Source organism: Ixodes scapularis, unplaced genomic scaffold (genome assembly GCF_016920785.2).
Source record: "Ixodes scapularis isolate PalLabHiFi unplaced genomic scaffold, ASM1692078v2 PGA_scaffold6__148_contigs__length_123643588, whole genome shotgun sequence".
Classification (NCBI taxonomy): domain Eukaryota; kingdom Metazoa; phylum Arthropoda; class Arachnida; order Ixodida; family Ixodidae; genus Ixodes; species Ixodes scapularis.
The window spans coordinates 103,522,779-103,547,639 of NW_024609881.1; the positions used below are offsets into that span (position 1 = coordinate 103,522,779).

The 24,861-nt window shown below is 46.1% G+C and overlaps 2 protein-coding genes across 2 annotated transcripts; one reads left to right on the forward strand and one right to left on the reverse strand.

Moving 5' to 3' along the window:
- The first annotated feature begins 995 nt into the window (after positions 1-995).
- LOC8025689 (mucin-6-like) lies at positions 996-15,288 on the forward strand. The gene is made up of 4 exons (XM_042294452.1): positions 996-1,091; positions 12,713-12,952; positions 13,282-13,521; positions 14,973-15,288. Exons 1-4 carry the CDS (start codon positions 1,019-1,021, stop codon positions 15,212-15,214), a joined length of 795 nt encoding a protein of 264 aa, XP_042150386.1. The 5' UTR covers positions 996-1,018; the 3' UTR covers positions 15,215-15,288.
- A 2,179-nt stretch (positions 15,289-17,467) lies between these two features.
- Positions 17,468-18,553, reverse strand: LOC8040427. Its single transcript, XM_040504872.2, has one exon. The coding sequence runs from the start codon at positions 18,551-18,553 to the stop codon at positions 17,468-17,470; it is 1,086 nt and encodes a 361-aa protein (XP_040360806.2).
- Between the last annotated feature and the right edge of the window lie 6,308 nt (positions 18,554-24,861).

The window sequence follows — 24,861 nt, forward strand, 5'->3', positions numbered from 1 at the left end:
CTAGGCGAGACAAGTATCGTCACTACCTGTCAAGGTTCCTAGAGCGGCATCACAGACGAGGCTTTAGCGACATCCATCAGGTGCCCTTTGCTAATCGTTGAATTCGTAGCGGAGAGGGAGCGATCTCCTTTCCGCTGTTTGGTTCGTCCTGCTAGAGTGGAAAGAGGTTAATGGAGCCGTAAAAATGCCGGTTAGTTGGTCTCAACATTGTCCCGACCACACGCGCCGCCTTGTCGGAACCTTTTTTTGCTGCCGGATTGAAAAGGCCGGATAGAAAGGGTCGCGCGTTTAGCTCGTTTCTATTTATCTCGATTGACGAAGAACGACAACTTAAAGCCATAGTATTCTCTCGCTTGCGCCCGTACAGGGTGACAAGACGTCCCTTCCCAGCTTTCTCACCAAGTAGGACGCAAGCGAGGGGCTACTATGGCGCTTCTTCTAGAAAAATGAAAAGGGTAAACTATAAGCAAACTTTATTTGCCTTATTCTTCCGCCCACATTTTGATATTATAATAGCCCACATTGCCCTTTAAGGATTTCGCTTTAGGGAGGCTTATCCAAGCTTCAAAAGAGCTTATTGACCCGGAGGCCTTGTTGTCAGTTTCGACACACGGAGAGCAATTCCTGTCTTCGTATCCATGTTCTTATATTGTGCGGGTGCGAACAGCTTTCTATTTTTGTAACCGTTTACTACGGAAACGACAGCAACACAATCAGTTGAGTCGCGTACCAACGCACTCGGCATCGTTTCATCGAAAATCCTGATAGTTCTAATGAGCGAAATCACAGTAGCACAGCCGCAGCTGTAGAACAAAGATTGTTCCCGGTCGCGCTAACAACCTGCCGGCCGTGAGTTTAAGGGCAAACAGCGAAAGGCCTACATCCGTTCCGAAAGCCAGCCGCTAAAACATCCTGTCTACACTATTTATTTTTGTTCATCAAGATCCCTATATAATCCGCCACCTTTACGCCTGCCGGGTACATTGGGAGTCCTGGACTGCAGACGGAGACAACAGCCATGAAGACTCTGGTATTGGCTACTGCCTTCGCGGTGTTATGCCTGGCGGCGCACCTCGCTGCAGAACGGGATCGTGAGTCGTCTTTCAGAACCGTCTTGGTTTCAGCGTTGCCGTTCGTGCCTGTCGCGTACGTATTGTGAGAGTTTTAGAATTGGGGGTCCTAACGCTTTCAATCTCCCAAGCAGCTGGAGGCACTGCACCGCTCGCGCACTTAAAAAAATAAATAAATAAAGAAGGTGTAATTTTACACCCTTTATATATGGGACAAAAGGGTGTAATCTTACACCCTTTTGTATCATATAATACACCCCAAAACTTCAGTTCGACGCACAGCGCACTGACGTCGAATTGAAGTTTTGGGGTGTATCATATGGGACAAGGGGTGTAAGTACAACACCCTTTCTGAGAGTGTGCGCTTGTGCAATACGACGCTGCTCGGGGTACCCAGAACGTTGCAAGTGTACGCGATGGCGAGTGTCACTGAGGTTACCTCTTTTTGAAAACCAAGAGCCGCATGGCCGTAGCAAAGTGAATATTCTGTTCCGTCGGGATTACTGAACATGGAATAAAGGACGTTCTCAAGCGAGGGCCCAACGGATCGAACCCGCTTTAAAGGGCGACTCCGTTCAATATGTTTTGTCTTTGGTATTACGACTGTTTTCAGCTAAAGCAGCGTTCCTGAAATACAATGTATAATTTCTTTAAATTTTATTTCGATATTGTGTGTAGTCTTATAAATATCACGGCTCAAAGTTTGGTTTCGGTCGTCTGCGACAAAACCGGAACTATGTGTTAGAGGGATGGCAACACTGATCATCACCCGTACGGCCTCGACGTGACGTCAACGTGGTGCTGTGGTCATACCTCGGCAAACTCACTCACAAACTCATTCACTCACGCTCACTCACACTCACTGCCTAATTTTGAGTGAATTTGAGTGACTCTGTGATATGACTCTTAGTTGGTGATATGATATCGAATGACTCTGTGATATGAGTTTGAGCTCGTGAGATGATATCGAACGACTCCGTGATATGAGGGGGTTCGTGAGATGATATCGAATGACTCCGTGATATCAGTTTGAGCTCGTGAGATGACATAGAATTACTGCGTGATATGACTGAGTCCGTGAGATGATTTGAGTGTCTCCGTGATCTGAGTTCGTGAGGTGATATCGAATGACTCCGTGATATTACTTGAGCCCGTGAGATGATATTGAGTGACTACGCGTTGAGATTGTGCGTTCAACTGCTCTTTTGAAGTAAAACAGAATGTGCTATATTTGGATCTGGAAACTGCAAAGCAAAGTACCTGGGGCTTTTTTTTTTTCATGTTGGAACGAATGTGGTTGACCTTGGGGTGGGAACGTTTCTAAGAAATGTGCAGTCTGGGGGAAGGGGTTGCTGCAGCTGCAATGCCGGCCGGTGGGGCGACCAGAGTCAGACCACTCTTGATTTGTAAGAGGGGGAGGAGAAAGGGGAAGTCAGGGTCCCTCGATCATTTCCAGCTCGCGGGTCGCGGGCGCGGCAGCAAAGGCTGACGTCGCACTGAAGACCTTATGGCGACTCATAGGAAAGGCGTATAAGGGACGCGTTTTGTGCTGCCGTACCATACGTGGAAGGGCTGCGCCTGCGTGCGCCTGCCGTGCACTGAGCAATTGACCCTTTCGACATCATGTAGGAATTTTGTGCTGTCCACCATACAAGGACTGTGCATTTGTTAGTCTCCTTTTTTACTTTCTTGCCTTCTCGATCGCTCCCTCTCTAAGATAGGCTTTAGTGCATGCAATGCATGAAAATATTCCTCCTGGATATTATTATTTTTGTGTGTTTGCCCCCGCTATACGGGCGGTCTGCTCTAACAATATCACCAAGCCGACTCCCTTTTCTTTTTTTCTAACAGTGTTCAAAGTCTTTTTTAGCACGCGCCAGATTCGCGCCGCCATTACTGACCTTCTGTTGTACGGCCGAGGTGCCCAGACGCTGAAATAAACAGTGAAAAACCCACAAGGGGCCTGCTTCAGAACCAAGAACGCTGTGGTCACAGCGTTCTTGTTCTTTCAGTAATGTGGCTTGGGACCGCAGTAATGAAGTGAATTGGACGGAAAAAATGAAAACAGAAAGCGAAGGTCAGTTATAGCCGCGTCCATGCACAGCTGCCTGAAAAGGTCTATACTTCGTTTTGCCTTGTGTGCAAACAAAGCCGAAGCTTAAAACACAAGCGTGCAGACAGAATTCAATGCCCGCATGCATTGCACGATTTCGTGTGCAAGTCAAAAACGTACAAGTTGAGGCGTACACGGCTCGCGCTTCTAGCTTTGACTTTGTTCGCACCTAGAGTGAAAATAGGTGTAGACTGCCCTGTCAAGCAAGAAATACTACAGGCCTAAGAATGCAATCCTTCGTTAACATAAAACTTCGCACAACGAAGCACGGTCTTGTTTCGATCTTGCGAACTTCCCACATATTCCAAATGGTACTTTAGATCGACGTGAATAGCGAAACCAGGAATCTTAACAAGGCCTGCATTCTGCGCATGTCCAATTTTGACAGCGCCGGCTCAAAACGAACTACTTCAAATGATTAGGTTCTAATGGAACAGGGCACGTGAAAGTCCCGTCCACTTCAATGAGAATCTGCTTTCCGATTTCCTGAAGGAATTCCAGGAAAACTAAATGAGTCGGTATGACAATATTCCAGCGTATTTTTCGTGATATATATATTCACGAAAATATATATATATTTTTTCGCGTTGTATTGTTGGTCGGACCCCGCTTAGCGACTGGGATGCCCAGATGCTTGTTTTGTTTCTTCTTTTCTTCGAGCACGCACGCGAGGTGATGTTTGGGTTTGGGCTATGTGTGACCTCGGTTTAGTATTACAGCGACCCTCGAAGTCAGACTTACCGAATTTAGCTGACTCATTCACTCTTGACGGCCATGGCGCGTGTATTGTGACGGCAGACGAGGTTAGACTGGAGGGTGTTTTGGCAGAGAAAGGTTATAAAAGAGTTCTTCGAACAAAGGGATGCCAGATATATGCTTGAGTAACATCACTTGTGCTATCTCCGATATTGGGAAACAGGAGGATAATAGTCGAGACTCATCAGTCTCAACACACAAATCACAAATGAAATCATCTTGTTGTTCGTGTGTCTTATTATCACGAAATGTTTTACTCAAATCTAAATAAATACGCCTAAAGAGTTTATGTATTTAGAAAATCTGCATTAAACCTTATGCATGATGTTTTTCCTGGATGTTGATTACTTAGTTAATTACACAACTTCTGTAGCACTTAAAGAGCTATTCTTATTTAAAAGAAAAACGAACGATATAACTGGGATGTGCTAGTCTTAGAAAAATTATCTTCTCTGCATAAAAACCTGAATATTAACAAGTAATGTTAGGCGTGTTTATTGAAGCGTTTATACAATAAACATCCGCCCACCGAAACGTTTGTGCACAGAAAAGCCCGTGCGTTGTTGAACCCCATCGACATGCCCTGCACCGAAACGTAACGACACCGAAATGTCCTAAACTCTTACAACTCCCATGTACAAGCCTGGATTATTTCACCCCTAATAATTTGGGACGGAAATGTACCGGCACGAATCTTTAAATTATAATCAGTTATGAACGAAGCCTTGGTGTTCAAATTGTTGTATGTGTTCGCGATACCAACCCCAGTCCAGAGCGGTAGGTTCGTGTCTGGTGACAGGTGTATGTATTTATTAAAATGATGCCGTCGTTTATTGAGCTTACTTACAACGAACGAATTTTTAGTATTTACTTGTGGTAGGCACCAGAAACTCTTTAGCCTCCGACAAAAAATATTGCGGAAGCTATCACTATACAACACATGCCGGTATCTTCGATTCGTATGTTACATGATGCCCACTAACGTAATGCTTTTTTTTCTTCTTCTGTATTTCGGAGTGCCTGCACACTTTTTTTCTTTTTTGGCGCAATCTTGTCTTTTGAGTTCTGACAGCTCCACGTATTTCAAGGGCGTTTACTACAGACGCCGCCACAATAACAAAGGCTTCAAGACTGTTTTTATTTTGATTGCATTATGAACAAACCTGATGGCTTATGCTCGCTTTCTTTACGTGCGCTAACAGCCAAATATATAAAAAGTAGTATTGAGATAACTACGGCTGTGTTCAAGGCGGTTGCATATTAGACTTACCTGTAAAGATGCCACCAGATTATTGACCACAGCCTTTCGGGTTAACGTACCCGTTTTAAATTAGTATCCCAATCGAGTTTCCCAATCCAGGCAACTGTACAAGTGTTCGCGCGGATCACTATGGCTGTGGACGCCGTCATATCATTTCAGCGGCTAATTCGGCTTTATCTTGTGCTTTCGGAAAACACAATGAGCCGTTGGTGCCGTGCGCTAGGGTTAACAGATGAAACGCAAAAGTGTAACCCTTGGGTAAGCACGCATCTCAGCGACTGGGCACGAAAGCTCAGCAAGAGCTCACTCAATGATGTCCACATATCTCTTTGATAGGCTAGCTGCTGCATGAAACATTAATGATGTACCAACAAGCCCGTCTCTTCATTTTATTGCTCTTTGAACTATATACGGATCGGAAGGACCCATTTTGCTTTAAAGATTCGTCTGCATATTAAGTGTCGCTTATGCAATGCGTGAAAAGTATGACGGATCAGCTCTATCTCATAAAATTTAACACAAAACAACTAATCGCTTAATCATCGTTGCCATTCCTGATCCCCACTTCGCTGACTAAAGCAGCAACGGCAATTTTTAGTTTTTAACGCTCCACAAACAGAAAACCTGCGGCAGAACGTCCATACGCGCACAAACACGATAGAAGAAAAAAGACAGACCTGACGGACACGTGCGCAGTGCGCACACATACGCATTCCTAAGTGCATCTCGTTAAGGTTTTTTTTTTTTTTTTTAAATAACAACGAAAGAAGATATAATTATAATCTTCAGGTATCTGTCGAGTTCTTGCCTCTGCCCGTTTCGATCTGGATCAGCATCGTGCAGGCACGCGTCCTTGTATCACTAGTGCGTGAGGCACATTAGGGAGTTTAAGTGAGTCGTTTCGAGGCGAACGGTTCACCCCAACACGACTCGCCGACGCCACTGCGCATGCGCCTGCGAGTCCTTCGGGAGCTGGGCAACAGTTTGCTCAAATCGTTAAGACTCATGGCGGTGGAACCGTTCGCGCAAATGGGAACTATTCAGCACGACTCAGAGCTTTCCAAAATGGCGGGCCGGTCAAGGCGAGCTCGAAGCGGCCCAAAAGAAAATCTTCGATCCACCGTGGAAGCAGACATTTGGCTGCTGCGGGAAGTGGTTCCCGTGAATCCTTATCAAGACAGCGCGAGGTGGACGGTGATCACTGATGCCAGGATGCTTAACGAGCATAAACACGGAGGACGCAGCCAACAAGGGCTAACGAAGCGCAAGAATGCGGGTAACAGTGAGACGCACCGATGAATCAGCGAAAGTGGGTGCTCACAATCCTCTTCAGTGAATCCGGCTCCTTCCCATTTGAATAGCGTGAACTCGGTTTGATGATTACAAGTGCCCCCTCGCCGTTGAATTGTGATATTCAAAGTGGTGGGGGCTGCATCGGGTTTGGTAATCGACGCAGTTTCTCTGCAAAGTGGTTTTAGCATTCCCGACAGGATGTGCCTTTTTGTGCGGTGTAGAGGTAAAATAAACGCTGTACGGAATGGCTTCGCACTATACGGTACATACACTTTATGGACCTTTTATACCTAACAGTTGTAGAAATGTCAATGTGGGGCGAGGCGCCGGCAATTAGCGATGTGTATTCGCGCCTCCAGTAAAGTGTTTTCAGACTTTCACTCGACAGCGTCAAGCTTTATCTCAGCGCGACCAGCGATTTTGATGCAGGAGGATGAATTAGGCACGAGACCCTAACTATGCAGCTTTAAACTTAGAATGTTTTGTGCGGTTTGCCTTTCTGGAGGCGTGGATAGCTTTCAGCATTTTGCGTGACTCTTTTTAAAATTTTTCTACCTCCTCCCTGTTTGCCGAGACCACATATACGCTAACGCTACGATCCTTTCTCTGGCGTGCCGCTAAGGATATGGGCCGTCTCTTTTTGCATCGACGCTGTTTTATTTGCCACCGTATTCCAACCTAATGCAAAAACAAGCAAAAATGAGATTAACTAAGATTAACAACCTCTAAAATTAACAAGCACAACCAGACGAATACTTCCTTAGTGCGGTGGTCGCCTAAACACGCTTCCTCTCAAGCCCTTCACAAAACAGGCAAAAAAGATCAAAACACGGGCGTTGGCTCTTAATCGCAAGAATCAAAGAAAGTAAACAAAAGAGCAAAACGAGCGGCGTCTCTGCTGTCTTCCCTAAGCGTTCTCCGCAGTCGCCATAGAAAAGCAAGCCGGAGAACCCCCCTCTCCCTTCCACTCCACCGGACGCTAAAGGCCCTTAAGAGCTGTGCAACGATATTCAATTGGAATGTTTTTCTCTCTACACTAGCTTACTGGCACACCTCGGACTCAAGGATACTCACACGCAACACCATTGGCCAAGAAACTCCTTTGTTGTGGTGTAATTTCAAGGACAAAAGCGATCATTTTCATTCAATCTCTCCTTTGCAAAATTTGATGACGTAACTCGGGGATCGCAGTACACCCAAGTGACGATATTTGAATGCGGTTCACAGATTGGACCCGAGCATTGCGTGGGCACTCGACTTGGGCTCGTGACAATTGCTAGCTCGAGAAGCATTCGGGTTGTGACCCGTGTCCAATCGCTGCAACGACGACAACAGCCGAGCCATAACAATGTCTGGAACTCAGCGCGTGTCCTGCGCTTTGCCAACCCCTGCGCGTGGCTATGATCAACACTGGCGGCATATAATCGGCTCCAGATCACGTGGCCGCTTGTTCTGGCTGCGAGTTGAGGGGGTGAACGCCGCTCGTTTTTCTTAAATTTTTTTCTGGGACTTCTATTGCGTGGGGTGAAAAACGAACGCGTGTTTCATAGGTCATTAACGTTAGGGATCCGATTTAAGCGGTATTTGTGCACAGTACAAAAATTGTTGCATCGCTCCTTTAAAACCTCTTAAACCAGAGAACACACTGGCGCCATCTATTGGGAAGCAGTGTAAACTCGGCGGTCCGGCATATTTTTTTTTATTTCTCGCGCATTATCCTTTCTTTCTTGGCTCAAAAAACTTTTGTCAATGTTATAAACGAGCCTTTCTATGGTTATTACGCACATTTGACCTCGGAAATCCCGCAAAACCTTCGCTCTTGTGAAATGCAGTTCCAGGGTCACCGCATAGATGGCGCCACAATACCAGTGTGTTACCTCATTCTAAAAACATTTAAGAAGTTTTAAGAGATCCTCGTCTCTCTCAGTCGTACTCGGTCGTACTCGGTCGCAAGAGTGTGAACGGGCCTTAATTCGCCTGAGCGGAGAAGGGTGTGACTGCCTCTTCCCGCGCGGGGAAGGACAGGCCAGCCCAGTAAGTTCAGAGAGATGTCACGTGATCCCGTGAGTGAACTGACTCCGGTGATAGGAATGATATTTTTTGAGTTTGACTCCTGTGATATCAGTGATAGTTTGTGATATCTTTTTGAGTTTGACTCGGATGATATATTTTGAGTTTGACTCCGGTGATATGTTTTGAGTTTGACTCCGGTGATATATTTTGAATTTGACTGGGGTGATATATTTTGAGTTTGACTCTAGTGATATATTTTGAGTTTGACTCGGTTGATATATTTTGAGTTTGACTCTAATGATATATATTTGTTTTGAGTTTGACTCGGGCGATATATTTTTATTTTGAGACCTACTCGAGTTGATATTTTTTGAGTTTGACTCTGGGGATATTTTTTGAGGTTGACTCCTGCGATATCAGTGATATTAATAATCTCTCCGAGATGAGTCTTGGTGAATTTGAGGCCTTGGTAAAATTCTTGATCTGACTCATGTTGATTTTTGGATGGTGGAAAAATTTGTGATATGAGCGTGAATGAATTCGGGGAGAGTTTGTAAAAGTGACATGATATTGAATGACTCCAACTCAAAATGCCGACCTATGGCTGTGGTACAAGCGATCAACCGCAGCTCCACGGCGACGTGACGTTATAAGGGTGCTGCGCCAGTGTTTGACTAAAAGCTTACCGCCGCTTGCCGCCCGCTAAAGAGCAGTTGGTCCCATCTTTGAAATCGGTTTTATTGGGGTACCTGCTCCACTTTGACGTAATATTTCAGCTGTGATCATATTTCGTGTCACTAAAGCGATCAGTGTAATTTAGCACGAATACGCGGCTGGGTGGTGCATTTATTACTTATTTTTTAATTACTTATTAGCTAACTTGCCTCGATCAAAAGTTGCATCTAAGAAACCAAAACTTATTACGCAAATGTAAAAAAAAAAAACAACAAAAAAACAGAAAAAAAACACACATAGCTTTGGACGTTTGGGACGTTTTATTTTACAGCAACATCAAAGAGCGTGGAGCAGACGATCCTTGTTCTGCTCTCGTTTTCTGTCTTGCCCATTGGAACGCTTTTTTGTGTAGTTTACAAAAAGCTTAATTAAAGAAGCTAATTGAGCCATACGAAATTTCTGTTTTTTTTGTAAGTTTTGAATGAGGCAAGTTTGTCCTGTCATATTTTCATAAAAACTTCTGCACCACTCAGCCGCATCTTTGTGCTAAATTTATGGCGTTTCACCGTACTCTATGGAACACGCAGTTTTGAAATGAAAATCTAGATGGCGCTTCAAACGACGGGAGGCGGACTGAAGGGAGTGAAAGGGGGTACCCCCTTCCGCCGGGGTTCCAGAACTGAGGTAATCTTGTAACGTAGACTCCAACGGCTTTGCATGGTGCCGCTTGTGAGAGAACGCGTACAGAGTTTTTGACTGCTCGGGTAAAGGCTTCTTTAAAGCGTGGAAATGTTGAAATCTCTTCCGTAACGATTCCCGCCTTCCGCGGAACGTGCCGGTGAGGAGAGGCTTCAGTGCTATTTCGAAAGCGCCTTTGTAGCTACTTAGCCCATGATTCCGAAATATAATTTTGATATTCGTGATTCAGGAGGCGAGACAAAGACGATTTAGGTATGTATTTTTTCCTCAAATACAGAATCCCTCCCGTTTTTCTTTAATCATGCGCGAATCAAAGCGAACTTTCATGGGATCTTGTGCAGATTATAGAAACTACAGATAATCTCGCCCTTGCGTGATCTAGGTTTTAAACACAAAAATAAGACTGACTTTTTTTTTTTTTTTGATAATGCGGTATTTGATATGTAGCAGGAGATGCAACGTATGTCGGAACGCACTTCGCCCCGCAACCAGAGAATGGAATGTCTGAAGGACCCTTTCCTCCAAGTGGGCTCTTCCCGACTGAATAGTTCACCTTGTTTTCCGAATCCGTTGCTTCGTTCCTTCGCCAAATCGTCATTTCAGTGTCATTTCTTGTGCGGGGCGGTGCGGCTATGGTTTTTGAAAAAAACGCATGTTCCCGCAAGCCGATCGTAGTCTCAATGTTGACGGACTGCAACGTATGTCGGACGCAGTCGCTTGTCGCAACGCCATGCTCGTTCTTATCGACTGGATATGCTGTTCACTTTTACAAAGAACTGAAATAAACGCCGCTCGGATAATCTTTCACTGTATGGTACGCACGCTTTATTTGAACAGTATACGTTTCTCGCGGAGGTGACAAGGGTATAGGAACGCAGATATGGGTCGACTTGAATAGAGCAGCAATCTTGGCAACTACGTGATCCCGCAAAAAAATAACAACAACAACAACAACTAAGATTACGTCGATTTGTTTTTTTGCGCACCTTACTTGTCATTAAAGTTAAACCAAGTACCCAGGCGAGCTGGTTAAGGGTAGACATAGTTTTGTGCCTGTCCGTCCTTGTTTTGTTCCCTCGCTCCAGGGTTATACGTATACTTGTCATGTAGCAAGTAACGCGACGGAAGTGGTCGTACTTGCCATGCCAGTGATGAATCGCCACCTGTACTCATTGCAGCAGCAGGCTTTCGTCCACCATGAACAAGCGCGATATCGGAACGGGCATATACGGCGTGACTCTCGCGAGACACACGCCGCGCTACGCGCCTCGCTTTTTTGCTGAACTAAGGCCGGTTCACGCATACAGCGGAGCGCTAAGTAAGTGCTCGAAGGAGCGCTCATGTGGCGCTTCCTATATACGCGTGACGTAGCGCTCGGGTAGCGCTTCAGCAGCGCTCTGTTAGCGCTCCAGAAGCGCTTTGTTAGCGTTCTCACGCTCCTTGTGCTTGAGGTGACGTGCTTGCTGCTGCGGAACAGCGCGTGCATGGTGATTCCGTTTTTTTTCCTTTGGTGGCGAAAGAATTAGAGAAAGTAAAAGAGCCGCTCTCCAAGCAAGCGGTCGGGCAGATGATCCAGAGTCAGGGACTTTGAGCGCCTAACTGATTGGGTACGAACTCATCGATTTCTATTCGACATGAGTGACCCTGGTTTCGAAGACACGCAGTTAAAGAAAAGAATTCACTTTCGAAAGAACTTTCTTCTCTCAGCCTGGGAACGAGGTTCGCCATGTACCCGTCGGTATCTCGGTGTCGAAAGATTTCGCGCTCCCAGAATGCTCTTCTGGGCGTTAAGTCGTCCTCGCGCACATGCACTAATTGATTATGTAAGAGCATTTGTCGCGTTTCTATTTCAGCGTCCCACATGTCCGCCATGGTACTGTTGATGCACACCCAACCACAAGAAGCGGAACCGCAATGCACGCGCTAATCCGCAGCACCACGCTACAAGAAGAGCTAACAGGGTGCTACTGAAGAGCTAACAAGGCGCTACTGGAGCGCTAACAAGGCGCTAATGGAGCGTTAACCAGGCACTACTAAAGCGCTAATCATGCGCTATATTAGAACTAAGTCACGCGCCAGGAAGCACCATATTAGCGCTCCTTGGAGCGCTGACGTAGCGCTAACTTAGCGCTCCACTGTCTGTGTGAGCAGGCCTTGTACCTCCGGTATCCTCCGCAGCTCCGCTTTTCCTCCGCTAGCACCGCGCATGGGCAGTAGTAGGATCGCTCTAGGTGACGGCAACCAAGACGTCATGTTGCCTTCACCGCCATTGAATATGTTCGCGGCGGCAGCGGCGGTTCGACCGTCGCTTCCGCCGCGAGCATGGAGGGGAGATTTTTAGACTCAGGGCCATAAAGATTTCTATAGACGGGTAAAGACAATTTATTCGTTCCCGGGATTTAGACACGGGGCCATAGAATTTCCTATAGGCGGGCAAAGAAACGTTAGGTTCCCAGTCTTTAGGCCCTGGGCAATACAATTTTCTATAGGCGTGTAAAGAAACTTTATTAGTTCCCAGTCTTTAGACACAGGGCCATAGATTTTTCCCCAACTGGCTGTAGCTGTACTTATGGATTTCTATGGCGGATTATAGAGGGCCATATGGGGTGATAGCCTGCCACAGAATTTTCCATAGACGACCATGAACCATTTATGTATGGGTCTCACGCTCGTGCCGTGTGGTCTTATCTGAAGTAAAATTTCCTAATATATGTAACCTTGCAAGACATACTCGCATCCCTCGCACTAATACCTTTCAGACACGGCGAGGTAATTCATAAGTCAATGACAGCGTCGAGCGATTCCTCTTTCCTGTAACGGGTGGCGTTTCAGTGTTGCCGACACTCAAGTGGCCCCCGGAGCCTGGGCAGTGCGGCACGGGCGAGGTGTGGAAGGAGTGCGTGAGCGGTTCTTGCGCCGAGAAGTCTTGCAGGCGGCATCAGGTGGGTCCCGGCTGCACGCTCGACTGCCGCTACGGCTGTTACTGCGCCGACGGCTTCTACAGGAACGCCGACGGCGCATGCGTGACCATCGACGAGTGCCCGCCCGGGGAACAGGACCAGTCGCAACCCCGTAAGTTCCCTCAACCTAAAGCCTCTCGCTATTCCCGACAAAACCGATCACGGGCATATATACCTGGCGGACGCCTCCTGCGGTGATGGAGACGAGCGTTCCGTCTGCGTTCGACTGGCATTCGCGTCTTCACTCATTGAAGACGAGTCCGGGTCGAACGCTGGCAGTGGTATGCTCGTGCCCAATGTACACCGCGGGAGTGAAAATGGTGAGCCACGCTCTGCATTTCTGAGACTGCGAGGTAACCTGAACAAATAAAGAAAGGATAATTGGCGTATAGCTAGACGGAGGGTAGTGGCTATACCCTTTGTATCGGGCGGTATTTTCAGTGTTGCCGTTGTACACTGGGGCCCCGCGGCCTCGGCGGTGCAACGCGGGCGAAGTGTGGAAGGAGTGCGCGAGCAGTTCTTGCGCCGAGAAGTCTTGCACACGGCGTCATGTGGGGCCCGGTTGCACGCTCGACTGCCGCTACGACTGCTTCTGCGACGAGGGCTTCTACAGGACCGCCGACGGCGCGTGCGTGACCGCTGATCAGTGCCCGCCCGGAGAAAAGGACCAGTCACAAAACCGTGAGTCCCTTCCACCTAAAACCTACCGACGACCGGATCAGCTATAGACAACGAACCAGTTTCAAAAATTCCCAATGGACACCTACCGCGAGAAACTGCTAGCCCAGAATCCAATCGTGTATACACCAACAACTGGGTCTGGCACGTCACTCTGCTGCGGTGGCGCTGTTGTCGACACGGCGCACGCGCAGAAGCTTCACTCCACTGGTCTCTGCGCACGCGCAATGCCAGTGTGCAATATGTACCCCGCGATGACCTTCGGTATAGGTGACGTCACAAATCCAGCGCGCACGGCCTTGCCGCCTAAGAGGTGTCGGTCCTCCAGAGTGGCAGGTTCGAGCAACACCTGACAGATAACGAAGCTTAGTGCCGCGGTCACAAAGAGATTCTGCAGACACAGTCTTGTGCGTGTTTCTTCTTTGTATGACAATCCTGAGACATAAGTTGTATAAAATATACATATATGGGAAAGCTTGATCATGTTATCAAAGATTGGAAAGCACAGAATGTGTGATAGGCCTTCCAGGGAAGCCGAGGAGCTTGGCGTCTGAACGCTTACCGTAGATTCGTTCCCATTTCTGACAAACGCCAGGAGATGGCGCAGCGTGATAAGAGGCCTGTAAACGCGCGATCCCACCTTCGCGAACTGCTCCAATCAGTTCGCTCTTCCGTGCTCCGAACACCAACCAGCCCAGTCGACAAATCACTTGGCTCGCATATCAATTAAGCTATAGTGAGTTCAAATCCTGCCGGGGACTGAGGTAATTTTATACGGTATATGGGCGTAACGCTTTCCCGTGTCGGTTTTTCGTTACAGTCAAATGTTACGAAACTCCGTGAAAATCGGCTCATAAAACACATGTCGAACATGATTGAGGCGTTGCTCGTGTCGCCTGCGGTGTTGTGGCGGGAAAATCCTGATTGGTCGTAGGATTATGATGTTACAGCTGCATGACCTGGTTCGAGAATTTCAATCCCACAACGTTCACTTGAAACATGACCTCACGCGTGGAATGGAAGTGAATAAAGACACGACTTGTCAAGCGAATTAAAGGTCGCCGTATGTCTCGAATAACTTCACTTTACAAATTTGTGATATGACTTCAAATACAAATTTGAAGAAATATCGGCGGGATTCGAACACACGACCCTTCGGCTGCGAGCCCGACAGGCTACTGACTGGGCTATGACCGCCGCTTTCTCTGCTCACTGGAAGGAAGAGCATGACGAAGCGAATTAGAAGGCTTTGCAAACGGCGTCTGACTTCGCTATCGCGTTCCACTCTTAAAGGCGAAGCTTAAGCGTCCTCCAAGTTTTGTCATCCTGCCTCTAGCGAACACCATGTTTTTGGTGTGATGCGTGCGAAATGTGACTGCGGTTTTAAGATGAACTACCGATAGCTGCCAGTCTCTTCAGGCAGTCATCGACCACCGAACGCTTCTACCTCGCAGTTCCCGGCTGGCCGTTCCAGATCAAGCCCTGCGAAGAGGGCGAAGTGTGGAAGAGGTGCGTGAGCAGCTCCTGCGCCGAGGAAACCTGCGAGAGGCCGGTGCCGAGGGTGCAGTGCACCGCGGACTGTAGGCACGGCTGCTACTGCGGAGCGGGCTTCTACCGCAACAGCGAGGGGAGGTGCGTGCCGCTCTCGGAGTGTCCCCAGGCGCAGGTGGAAGAGGCCACTCAAGACATCGACTGAGTTAAACAACGCATGCGCAACACACGAAAAAAAAAAATAATGAAGAGTAGAATAAAGAAGATATGAACTGGGAAGTCGCTCTTCGTCTGTTTCTTAGAAAAAAGATTAAACGCGTGAATGGGTGTGTTTTTTGGAGGTCTACAACAACAGGGTAAATTGCGATTTGAGTCAACAGCAGAAACAGCACCTGCAAGATTTAAGGGGGATTTACCCGCTCGTCGCTCAATGGACAGATTTCGCTACACAAACATGAAGTTTTCGAAACTGAGTGCCGAAGAAGCGTTGCTTCTTTGTGTCTAGAGGAGGCTTTTAAAGGAAAAATGAAACGGATTTGTATTTGAGGAAAAACACTTAAATCGTGTTCGTTTAGCCTCCAGGATCACGAATATCGACATAATTTTTTTTTTCAATTTGGTGCACGGAGGCTGCAGAAATTAAGTGGCAATACTGCTGAAGCTCCTCCTTCCCGGGGTGTGACGTCATATCAGGAGCTTTCGGAATCTCCGCTGTCGCGCATCTTCAGCGCCCATCAAAGCTATGCACGCGCACTCTTGCTATTTTCTAAAGGTCAAAAAGAGACGTCGCAACTGTCTGTGTCACTCGTCGAATTGCCGCGCTCTGCTCCACAGCGCCCTCACCGGCGTGCTCGGATATTGCGATACAGTCACGACCACCGGACGGTGCACAGCTCCCCATTCTAATACACCCTAGTATCGGGCCTCTGATGCCCGATACTGTTGGGGGCGCCGTCATCTTGGTGCCTGTGCAGAGGAGACGGAACTGGCGATCGTCATTATTCAAAAGTGCGACTTCCTCAGCATTAGATTCGGTGTTAAATCCAGGGATCCTGGGTTCGATCCACAGCCCTGCCCGTTTCGATCTGGATGAGCATCGTAAACCGGCGTGCGGTCCTGTATCACTACTGCATGGTGCGCGTTAAAGACCTCAGGCAAGCGGTTGTACCGCACTGGCTAAAAAGCTCTATACAGCTAAGAGACAAGCAGCCCGTTGAGGCATACAATAAGTTCAGGTTGTATAAACACGCACAGACCAGTTTATTTATTAGATTCGGTGTTAAGAATCTCATGTCATATTGCTTTGCTATGTCGCGAACTGTATGAACATTTGTGGAGGACGGAAAATCGTTTCCTATGATTATAGATAAAGCTTGAGATAACTGGCAACCATGATTTTAAGCCACAATATGACTAAGTGTCATTACTCTGAAGCGTAGCTTATTTAGTGGCACTATAGTTCCCACGATGCATGACGGCAGTGGTGGCGTTATGGAACTGGCTGTGAGATCGGTCTATTAATAATGTAAGTGACAAGCGCCGAGCACAGTGCTACGGTTGTCCCATTGAGTTTTGGCAGGGTACCATTTTCAGAATTTACTGTCCGAGGACTTGATACAAATTGACGCATGCAGCGAACATGGGCGACGGCGAGTGCCCTAGTTGAAAGCATGGACACACTGAAAGTGCGCTCGAGCAATGGAAGTGCATGCTCTTATCAAAAGCCCCCATGCCGACGCATGCAAGCAGAAGCGAAGGTTGGTGTCGTTTGCAACACCAACGATTGGGTGGTTGGTTATGGAGACACAAATCCAGTTCATTGCACAAAACCCTCATGTTTATCTGCGACTGCTAAAGGAGCAGTTCGCGAGGCACTTTTTTTATTGAATTTTGGGAAACAAAATACTAAATAACTAATGAGTGAATGTCAGAAAACGTGACACACAGTTGGAAGTTGCGTTTTCGCACAATATATCCTTTAGACACGCTTTGAAAACTTTGATTGATATACCATCAATTCAAATTTAACAAATTGGAAATGGATAAAGTTTCAGACATTTGACATAGCACAATAGGCAATAAAATCGATTCATGGCACAATGCAACATTTTTTAAAGATATTTATTTGAAATAATCACGTTTCCACGTTTTCAATAAATAGCATACGAAAAATCACGAGACAACGCAAACAATTACAACCTACCAATCACGTACAGTGTCCAAATTTTACGGAGATGAGCACATTCCTAGCATCAATAAGAACGTGGTGTAATACCGTACTAATACAATACACCTACAGTTTGAACAGGTATCAAAGAAGTTCGACGGGAGTTTTTATTATCTTCTTTCACTGTCTTTTGGTACGTGCTCAGCAGGCCCTTTAATTGACTGGGTGCATTGCGATTTTTTTCCCTCAGATATCATTGGGCTCTCTGGATGAGCTCCTCGACAAACCAGTTTAATTGGTATCTGAGGAGCAGCCACGCTTGGAGTATTCGAGGGGATGTTTAGAAAACCAGTCTATAGTCTTCACCTCCGACGCGCCGAGCCGTGTGGTGCCCGACAAAACCAGGCGGGCCATCTGGCCAAAGTTCCTGTCGTAGTTTGGAATGTTCTCCAATGTCAACGTACCGTACTTCGCAAAGTCCACTGGCACCATTCGGGCCCTGTGACGCAGCAGCAGATGGAAAGCCGAGTGTGCCCTCCACTTGTTATTGCATTCCATGTAAAGAGTGTCGACCAACGCTTCGCTCACGCCGAAGTCGTAAGGAACGCGGTTCACAAGATCTGGTCTCACGGAAAGGAACCTCTTGGTCGGCAGATCTCCGGCGTTCCAGTACCACAGCTCGGGGCGGTACATCCGGTACGAATCGTACCAGAGCTTGAGGTACCTGGCATCCTTGTGTGCAACGAGTACCTGGGTGCCGACGCTCCCTCCCGGGTACCACCCGACCGACATTTCATAGCGGCGATACACGTCCAGGTTCCTCACGATGTAGGCATCACCGTCGAGGTAGATTCCGCCGTGCTTCATCAGCACGACGGCCCGAACCACATCGGAAGTATGTTGAATGTAGCGGAGGTTGACACCGAAGATCTCTGTGGGTCTTTGGATGTAACGGAGCGTAAGGCCAGGAAGGTCCTTGATGAGGTACCACAGAGGACTTTCCATGGTTGCGTTGCACTTGTCGCAGTGGATCATCAAGGCTTCTGGTCGCTGCTGGATCCACGCGGCTCTCATGCAGATGGCTTCTACGAAGGACAGCGGTGCATCTCCAAGTCTTATAAAGTGCACGATGTTAGGAACGATGAAGGTGACGTTTTCGGGGTACGTGAAATCTTCCACGTTTCCATCCCAAATTGTGTCCATTCCAAGCTGTCTGTGATAAGCGTAACTTTGAATGGCGTAGACGACTACGATGGTGAGAGCAGCTAGCAGGATTATTGTCGCTAGTATGCGCTGGTACCTTGGAAAGGCAGAGCAGTGAAGCCTCGAATAAAAACAGAGGGTAGATCGGTGCGAGCATTTCCAGAGCTTAGTCATTAGGTCACGATTCTTGGTCCTTGGACTACCGGCGTGTTGAGTTAGCTCTAAATCCAGGCGTCTCACAGAGAAGATATTGCATGGGCGCGGGGCATCAAGATGAATGGGATTTATTGGCTCTTGTGCATGCCTCTGAAAACAAGGACAAAAAGACAAACATTTATGAGGGAACGACTCGCAGAATTTTGTGGAATAGCCTCATGTGCGGGCTGCCAAAGAAACTCGACATGATACAATAGATCAATTCACGCTGTGTTTGATTGAGGGGTCAATTGATCCACATGTTTAAGGAATGACAACAACAAATAATGTCGTCGGGTCTTGAGCCTTATTCATAATGCCATTATAAACATGCACACCCATCACCGTCAAACACTTGTCCAGCCGTGGCTTGCTTTTGCCTTTCATCTACAATGCACGACATTGTTAAGAGAACACGACGTAAGGTTTGCTTTTGCCTTTTCAAACACTTGTGTCTATACCGCTCCGCGATGTACAAAAAAAAGCCAATCATTGATCGTCCTATGAACTTAGCCAGTGAAAAGAATGCTGCGGTATAGCGATCCAGTGATCATGCATTCTCAGCAGTAAAAACGGTATTCACAAACGTGTGAATAAGGGTCTATATCAAGGAATACACCCTCGTCAAAGCCCCATCAAGCAACGGTTGTCAACTCGATTTCTTTGGGCACGATGCATCAGGTTGGATCCGAGCGTTCGCCGAGTGCTGACGTAGCTCTCGTTTTCGACATGAGCTGTGCCGAAATCACGCCGAACACGGACGGAGTAATTGTGTCCTCTATATGCTCCTAGTGCGTCGCCTAAGAACTGCGGGCTCTGATACTTGGCGCAGCACATACTAGATATCGCACGCACTTTCGAAAAAAAGGCCTATTACTTGGTCGTTCTGACATATTGGTTAGTTTTTTTTCATAAAAACCATGCCCGCACAGTGTTTTAGCAAAACAAATATAAAGATTCTAACAATATAGTTACAATCGCAGCTCCACGCAGATTGTTTGCAGAAGACTGCATAATATATCATAAAATAAAACATAACTGGAACAATCATAAACTGCTGCAGCAAGCACTTGTGGCAATGTTGGACCGGAGTAATGAAAGTCAAATAAAGCTTTATTATTATAAATTGGTAATCATGTTAAGTTCACGTAAAAAAAAAACCCGATTCATTTTAATTATTCGCTAGACCGGCAGCATATAAAACGAGTGTAACAATGCAAGTATTTAGGGCTTTTCTTCAATAATAAACTAATCTGGAATCATCATCTATAAACTATACGATAACCAAAGACAGAACCATATTGTTTGCAGTAAGAATAAAATGCAAATTTCCGGATTTGGACACTAAACCTATCGCGTACAAGCGGTTTGTGAGACCTATATTAGAGTATGCAAACTCGATGTGGTGCCGTTTCAGAAAAACTGGTGTTAATGAACTAGAAAGTCTCCAAAAGCTTGCGGCTCGGTTTATTTTTAAGAACTACAAGCACTACATCACCAGCAACGGAGTTAGTGGAAGGACCTAGACTGCAGACCTTAGAAATGAGAGGAAAAATTAATAGATAAAAAGATTGTCTACAATATACTAAATGGCTCTCTCAGAATACGAAGTTCAGACTATTTAGAATTCTCAATAACAGGATCCCCCCGACTAAACCATTTCAGGGCAATGACGCAGTAGAGGTTCAAAAATAACTGTTTTCGATCGTTTTTCTTGGGCTATTCACGGTTGGAATGAACTCACAAATAATATTGTAATTTTACCATCTTTTGATCAGTTTGTTACGGCAGTTGACTTACATTTTTTTATAGATTGCTCATTGGTTTATCTAGCATTTTGTTAAGTTTATGTTGTAACCACTTTGGCTGCTTAAAGGGATGCTGAACCAAACATTTCAGTGTCTATAATAAGTGGCGCACTATCTTTCTATGAATCAGCAGCCGCCCGTGTGCGCGAGCACACGCAACAAAATTGACGTCATCACAATCCCGAATAGGGGAATATTATGATGACGTCAATTTCGTTGCTTGTGCTCGTGCACACTGGCGGCTGCTGACTCATGGAAAGATAGTGCGCCACTTTATTATAGACTCTGAAATGTTTGGTTCAGCATCCCTTAAAGTAAAGCAAGTAGTATTCTAAAAAAAAGTGAAACGCACGCTAGACAAGATCACATGTCAACATGCCAAGAATAAAGAATGGCCGTCTCTTTTGCCCAGCTGGATGTGTTCACCTATAGTTAGTAAAGGCACTTAAAGTTGCTTGGTATGTTTTCGAAGCAAAATGACGGCTACAACAGCCGACTCGGCCAAGCAAAAAATGCTGCATGATGCTTTTTTCTTTCTTTTTTTTTTTTTACGGGCGGAAGAACAGTGCACGCTAGGGCTTAGCGATATTCAGCTGGAAATATTTTGTCGCGTTTTGAATTAATTGCCCTTGTTCGTATACTGCGCCGTATTCCCACCGCACGTTCTACAGATGTGCCTGGGAGTTGGAAAAATCCAACAAGCGCCTTTTAAAGGGACACTGACAGGGTATTTATGCTCGCCGAGGTTTTTAGTTATACATGACATATGAGAGCCCAACTACCCAGAACACAATTTGCGGCTCGAAATTCGGTTTCTTTCCGCCCGAAACCCGCCGATCAAAAACTGGCCGGTTCGAGTGTCGCTCACTCTCTTTTCCGTGGTCACGGGCCGTTTTCTAAGGTATCGACGCGACCATCAAATTTAATCAAATTCCTTGGTCACTGAAGGCACACACTCAATATTAAAAATAGAAAAAAATATGAAAACATTTTTTGTGGCTTCTAAAAAGCTGCAAATACGTTGATTGAAAAAAAAAAAGTTGCACAGGGAACCGGAAGCACTCTGTGCGTGCGTCGTTTCGCGTATCGTGGGACTCGCGGGAACGGCGATGGCAGCGGACGACGGGCGTGGGACCTCTACTTCAGAACTGTCGTTCGCGGTATCGGCGAATTCTGTCTGCCTTTAAAAGAGAAATTTGGGACTAATCAAAAGAATTGGTATTCATTCCATACGACACGCCCGACCACCAAGCCGATTTGCACGAAGACGTCGCCGAGCCGTCGCTCCCTTCTCGTGGCTGAAGACGTCGCTCGCGCAAACGTCAAGCACGACGTGTCTACTTCAAGTTGAATATGCACGCGTACGATTTCTTTACTAGGTGAGAATATCGCCAATGCGTGGTGTATCCCGACTTCGACCCGGGAGTGGTTTTGCTCGAGGAAAATCGGCAGCGAACTTTGCAAGTTACAGTATATCGGCTGAATTATTACTAAGGAAAGAGATTCCGAAATTTCTATATGCCCCAGTAGCTCAGTGGGAAAAACGTCCGCTTCACACGCGGTAGGACCGGATTCGATCCCCCTGACACCCCCTTTTTTTTTTTTTTCAAATATTTTTTGATGTTTACATTTCTTTTCTTTTTTTTACAATTATCACTGAAGAAACAGAAAAAAAAAAGAAACAAATGTTGTGGACGAAACGTCGCTGAATTAAATGGTATGGGATTTCCTTTTTGACACCTGCGAACTGAATGTAATCACTTTCCACAAATTGCAAGGAGCATATAAATCAGGTAGCGTCCGCTTTCCGAGGTTCCCAAATGCTGTACAGGAATTGCAGCCAGCCATTGGTCCCGATCCCGTTGATATTTCGGAAACTCTGTCGCACAATGCCACTTTTTTTCGGACACAAGACAGGTGAGCCAGCTCTCCACGCAACATCTTGGGTGTATATTTTTCGGAGCCGATCACGGAAATACACCACGGGCACTCACTACTCATCTCCAACTCCTCAATGTACGAAACAACTCATCTTGAAGTACAGAACAGCGAGCGGAACAAACATAACTGCATAAGAATCGCACGTTAAACAGTTCTCGCTACACCGCCACGCATGTTGTCTGCTACGCAGAGGAAAAAAATAAAAAAATAAAAGCGCACGGTCGGGTGTAGCCACGTGACTTCCGCCACTCACTCTCTCCTCTCCACTTCTCCGACCTCCGTGCGCGGGTTTCGGTTTCGGTTTCGAGCAGTTGCGTCTTTTGGCTTTATTAAAAATATACGCTACTCTGTTGCAAAATATTAATTGGGTAGTCCTCCAACAACCATCATAAAGCGCCTGGCAAAAAATGAAAAAAAAATTTGGGGAGTTCAGTGTCCCTTTAAGGTTTTTGCCGGAACTCAACTACAACATCTTTAATAAATGAAAAAAAAAAAAAAAAATTGTGTTTTGCAAAAGCGCTTAGCTTTCGCTTAAATGTAACTCTACAAAAAGTCATAGTGACCTTTTGAATATCTCAATTGGAAAATGGGGTTCATTTTTGGTAACTGACGCAATTCAGTTCCATGTGTTGAGGGCTCCGTCGGGCACCACTTATACCCATTGAAAATTTTAGAAAATTCCTTCTAAGTTTTTATTAACCTAATGGTTGGTTCTGAAACTTTGGTTCGGACCAACTGAATCTACATTTGGGCGAAGAATGAGCGTTGGGCTTTGCCTAGTGTATTTCTGTAGTTATTATTTTTGGGACACCCTGTAGATAAAGAATGTTACCCGTAAACGAAACAGGCGAACGGTATACCCTCAATGTAGAGCGCTTTAGGGAACCGTTTTTGCACACCCCATAAGGTACGGCGGGCCCATAGAGTTATTACAATAAACGCTAGAGGCTCAGCTGGCGCTAGTGTCTACGGGACTTCCGGTTGCAAATTGAAGCAGACAGCATGGAGTCTACATTTCCATCCGCCCTGTGTATTCCTATGGGAAAACGCGCGTGAATTATGTCTCTTCGCCGGGACATAACATGAATAACTTTTGTCATTTCGGTTATACCGGATAGTATGTACCTTTATTGGTATCGTGAAAGTGTATAACTGCTTTAGTTACAGCATTTTTTCTCTACCACTGAACGATGTTAAACTTCGCTCTATTTCAGGTCCAAACCTCTGTTTCAAGGAAGGTATGTGAAAACAAGCACCGAATCTAAGCAAACTAACGATCGAAAGGAATGTAGAGTGTGTTCAAGGTTTGCTAGCATTTCGGTGCCCGTCCTGTCATTGGATGAAAATGACTCCGTCGTGCACCTTTACGACCGGTTAAAGAAACATTCGAACGCAAAAAATAAAGCACGTGAGCTACGAAAGGTGTGTTTTTATTATTTTCTATGTCGGGCAGTTTTTATGGGGCACCTGCTCTCTGGCTCCCGCTATTTGCAAAGATTTGGAGCGTGCGGGTGTTGATTTGAACCTAGAACAAGCATCTTCACACATATCCATGAGGGGAAAGAATAAAGCAGTAATTATTTATTGCAAATCTGACTATATTACGTGGCTTTCAATTTATTTTGATCGCCTGCGTGCACAAGGAGTTACTTATTCAGTGTTACTGCGTAGTTCTTGCCGTCTCTCTTGGTTTTCCACATGTCCTTCGATCCTTGGCAAGTATATCCCCCATGCTAGAAAGCGTCGACGCCGTGTTCGCGCTAACAGTGTCCGACAGTGCACATAAATACACGTACGAAGCGGTTTTAACACCGTTTTTAATGCCGCGAATTTAAAATAAAATTTCTGTAATTGACCAATTATTTCGTCTGCGTGACTGAGAAATGTTCCAATGTGCCTAGTACGTACAAATTATTCGTGATATTTGCTCTTATAATCGAGCGCAGAGAGAAAATGCACTCGCGTTTTCCCATAGAAATGCATTACCGGAAGTCAATTTCGGACTGCATGCTGTCTGCTTCAAAATGCAACAGCACACTAGCGCCAGCTGAGCCTCTAGCGTTTATTGTAATAACTCTGTGGGTAAGCCCTTCGGTACGTTGTCCGCATATGGGAGCCTTCTGCGGTATCGCATGCGTAGTTGGTATCGGAGGGCCCATGGTACCGTATCAGACGGGCAAAAACGGCTCCCTTAAACTCCCTTGTAACGAGCTTAGCGTTTCACTAAAGGTATATCTCATCGGTCCGTTGGACGTTGTGCTTTTTCAAGGCGTTCTTCGGTACCAGCATTTGGATATGACGACGAAAAAATTCTCCTATCTCTAGCTGTGGTCAAGGACGCGCCACAGTACTATACAGGGTGTTTGATTTTAAATCGAACAGATGTATTAAAAACAAAGATAAGAACTAACTTGAAAGGTATAATATTGCGTTCCATGCAGGTGAATTATACGGCCAGGGGGACATGATATAGGGGGTGAATTGTCCCGATATGTAGGTTAAATAGCTAAAATGGGTGAATTAACTTCTTTAGTTAGT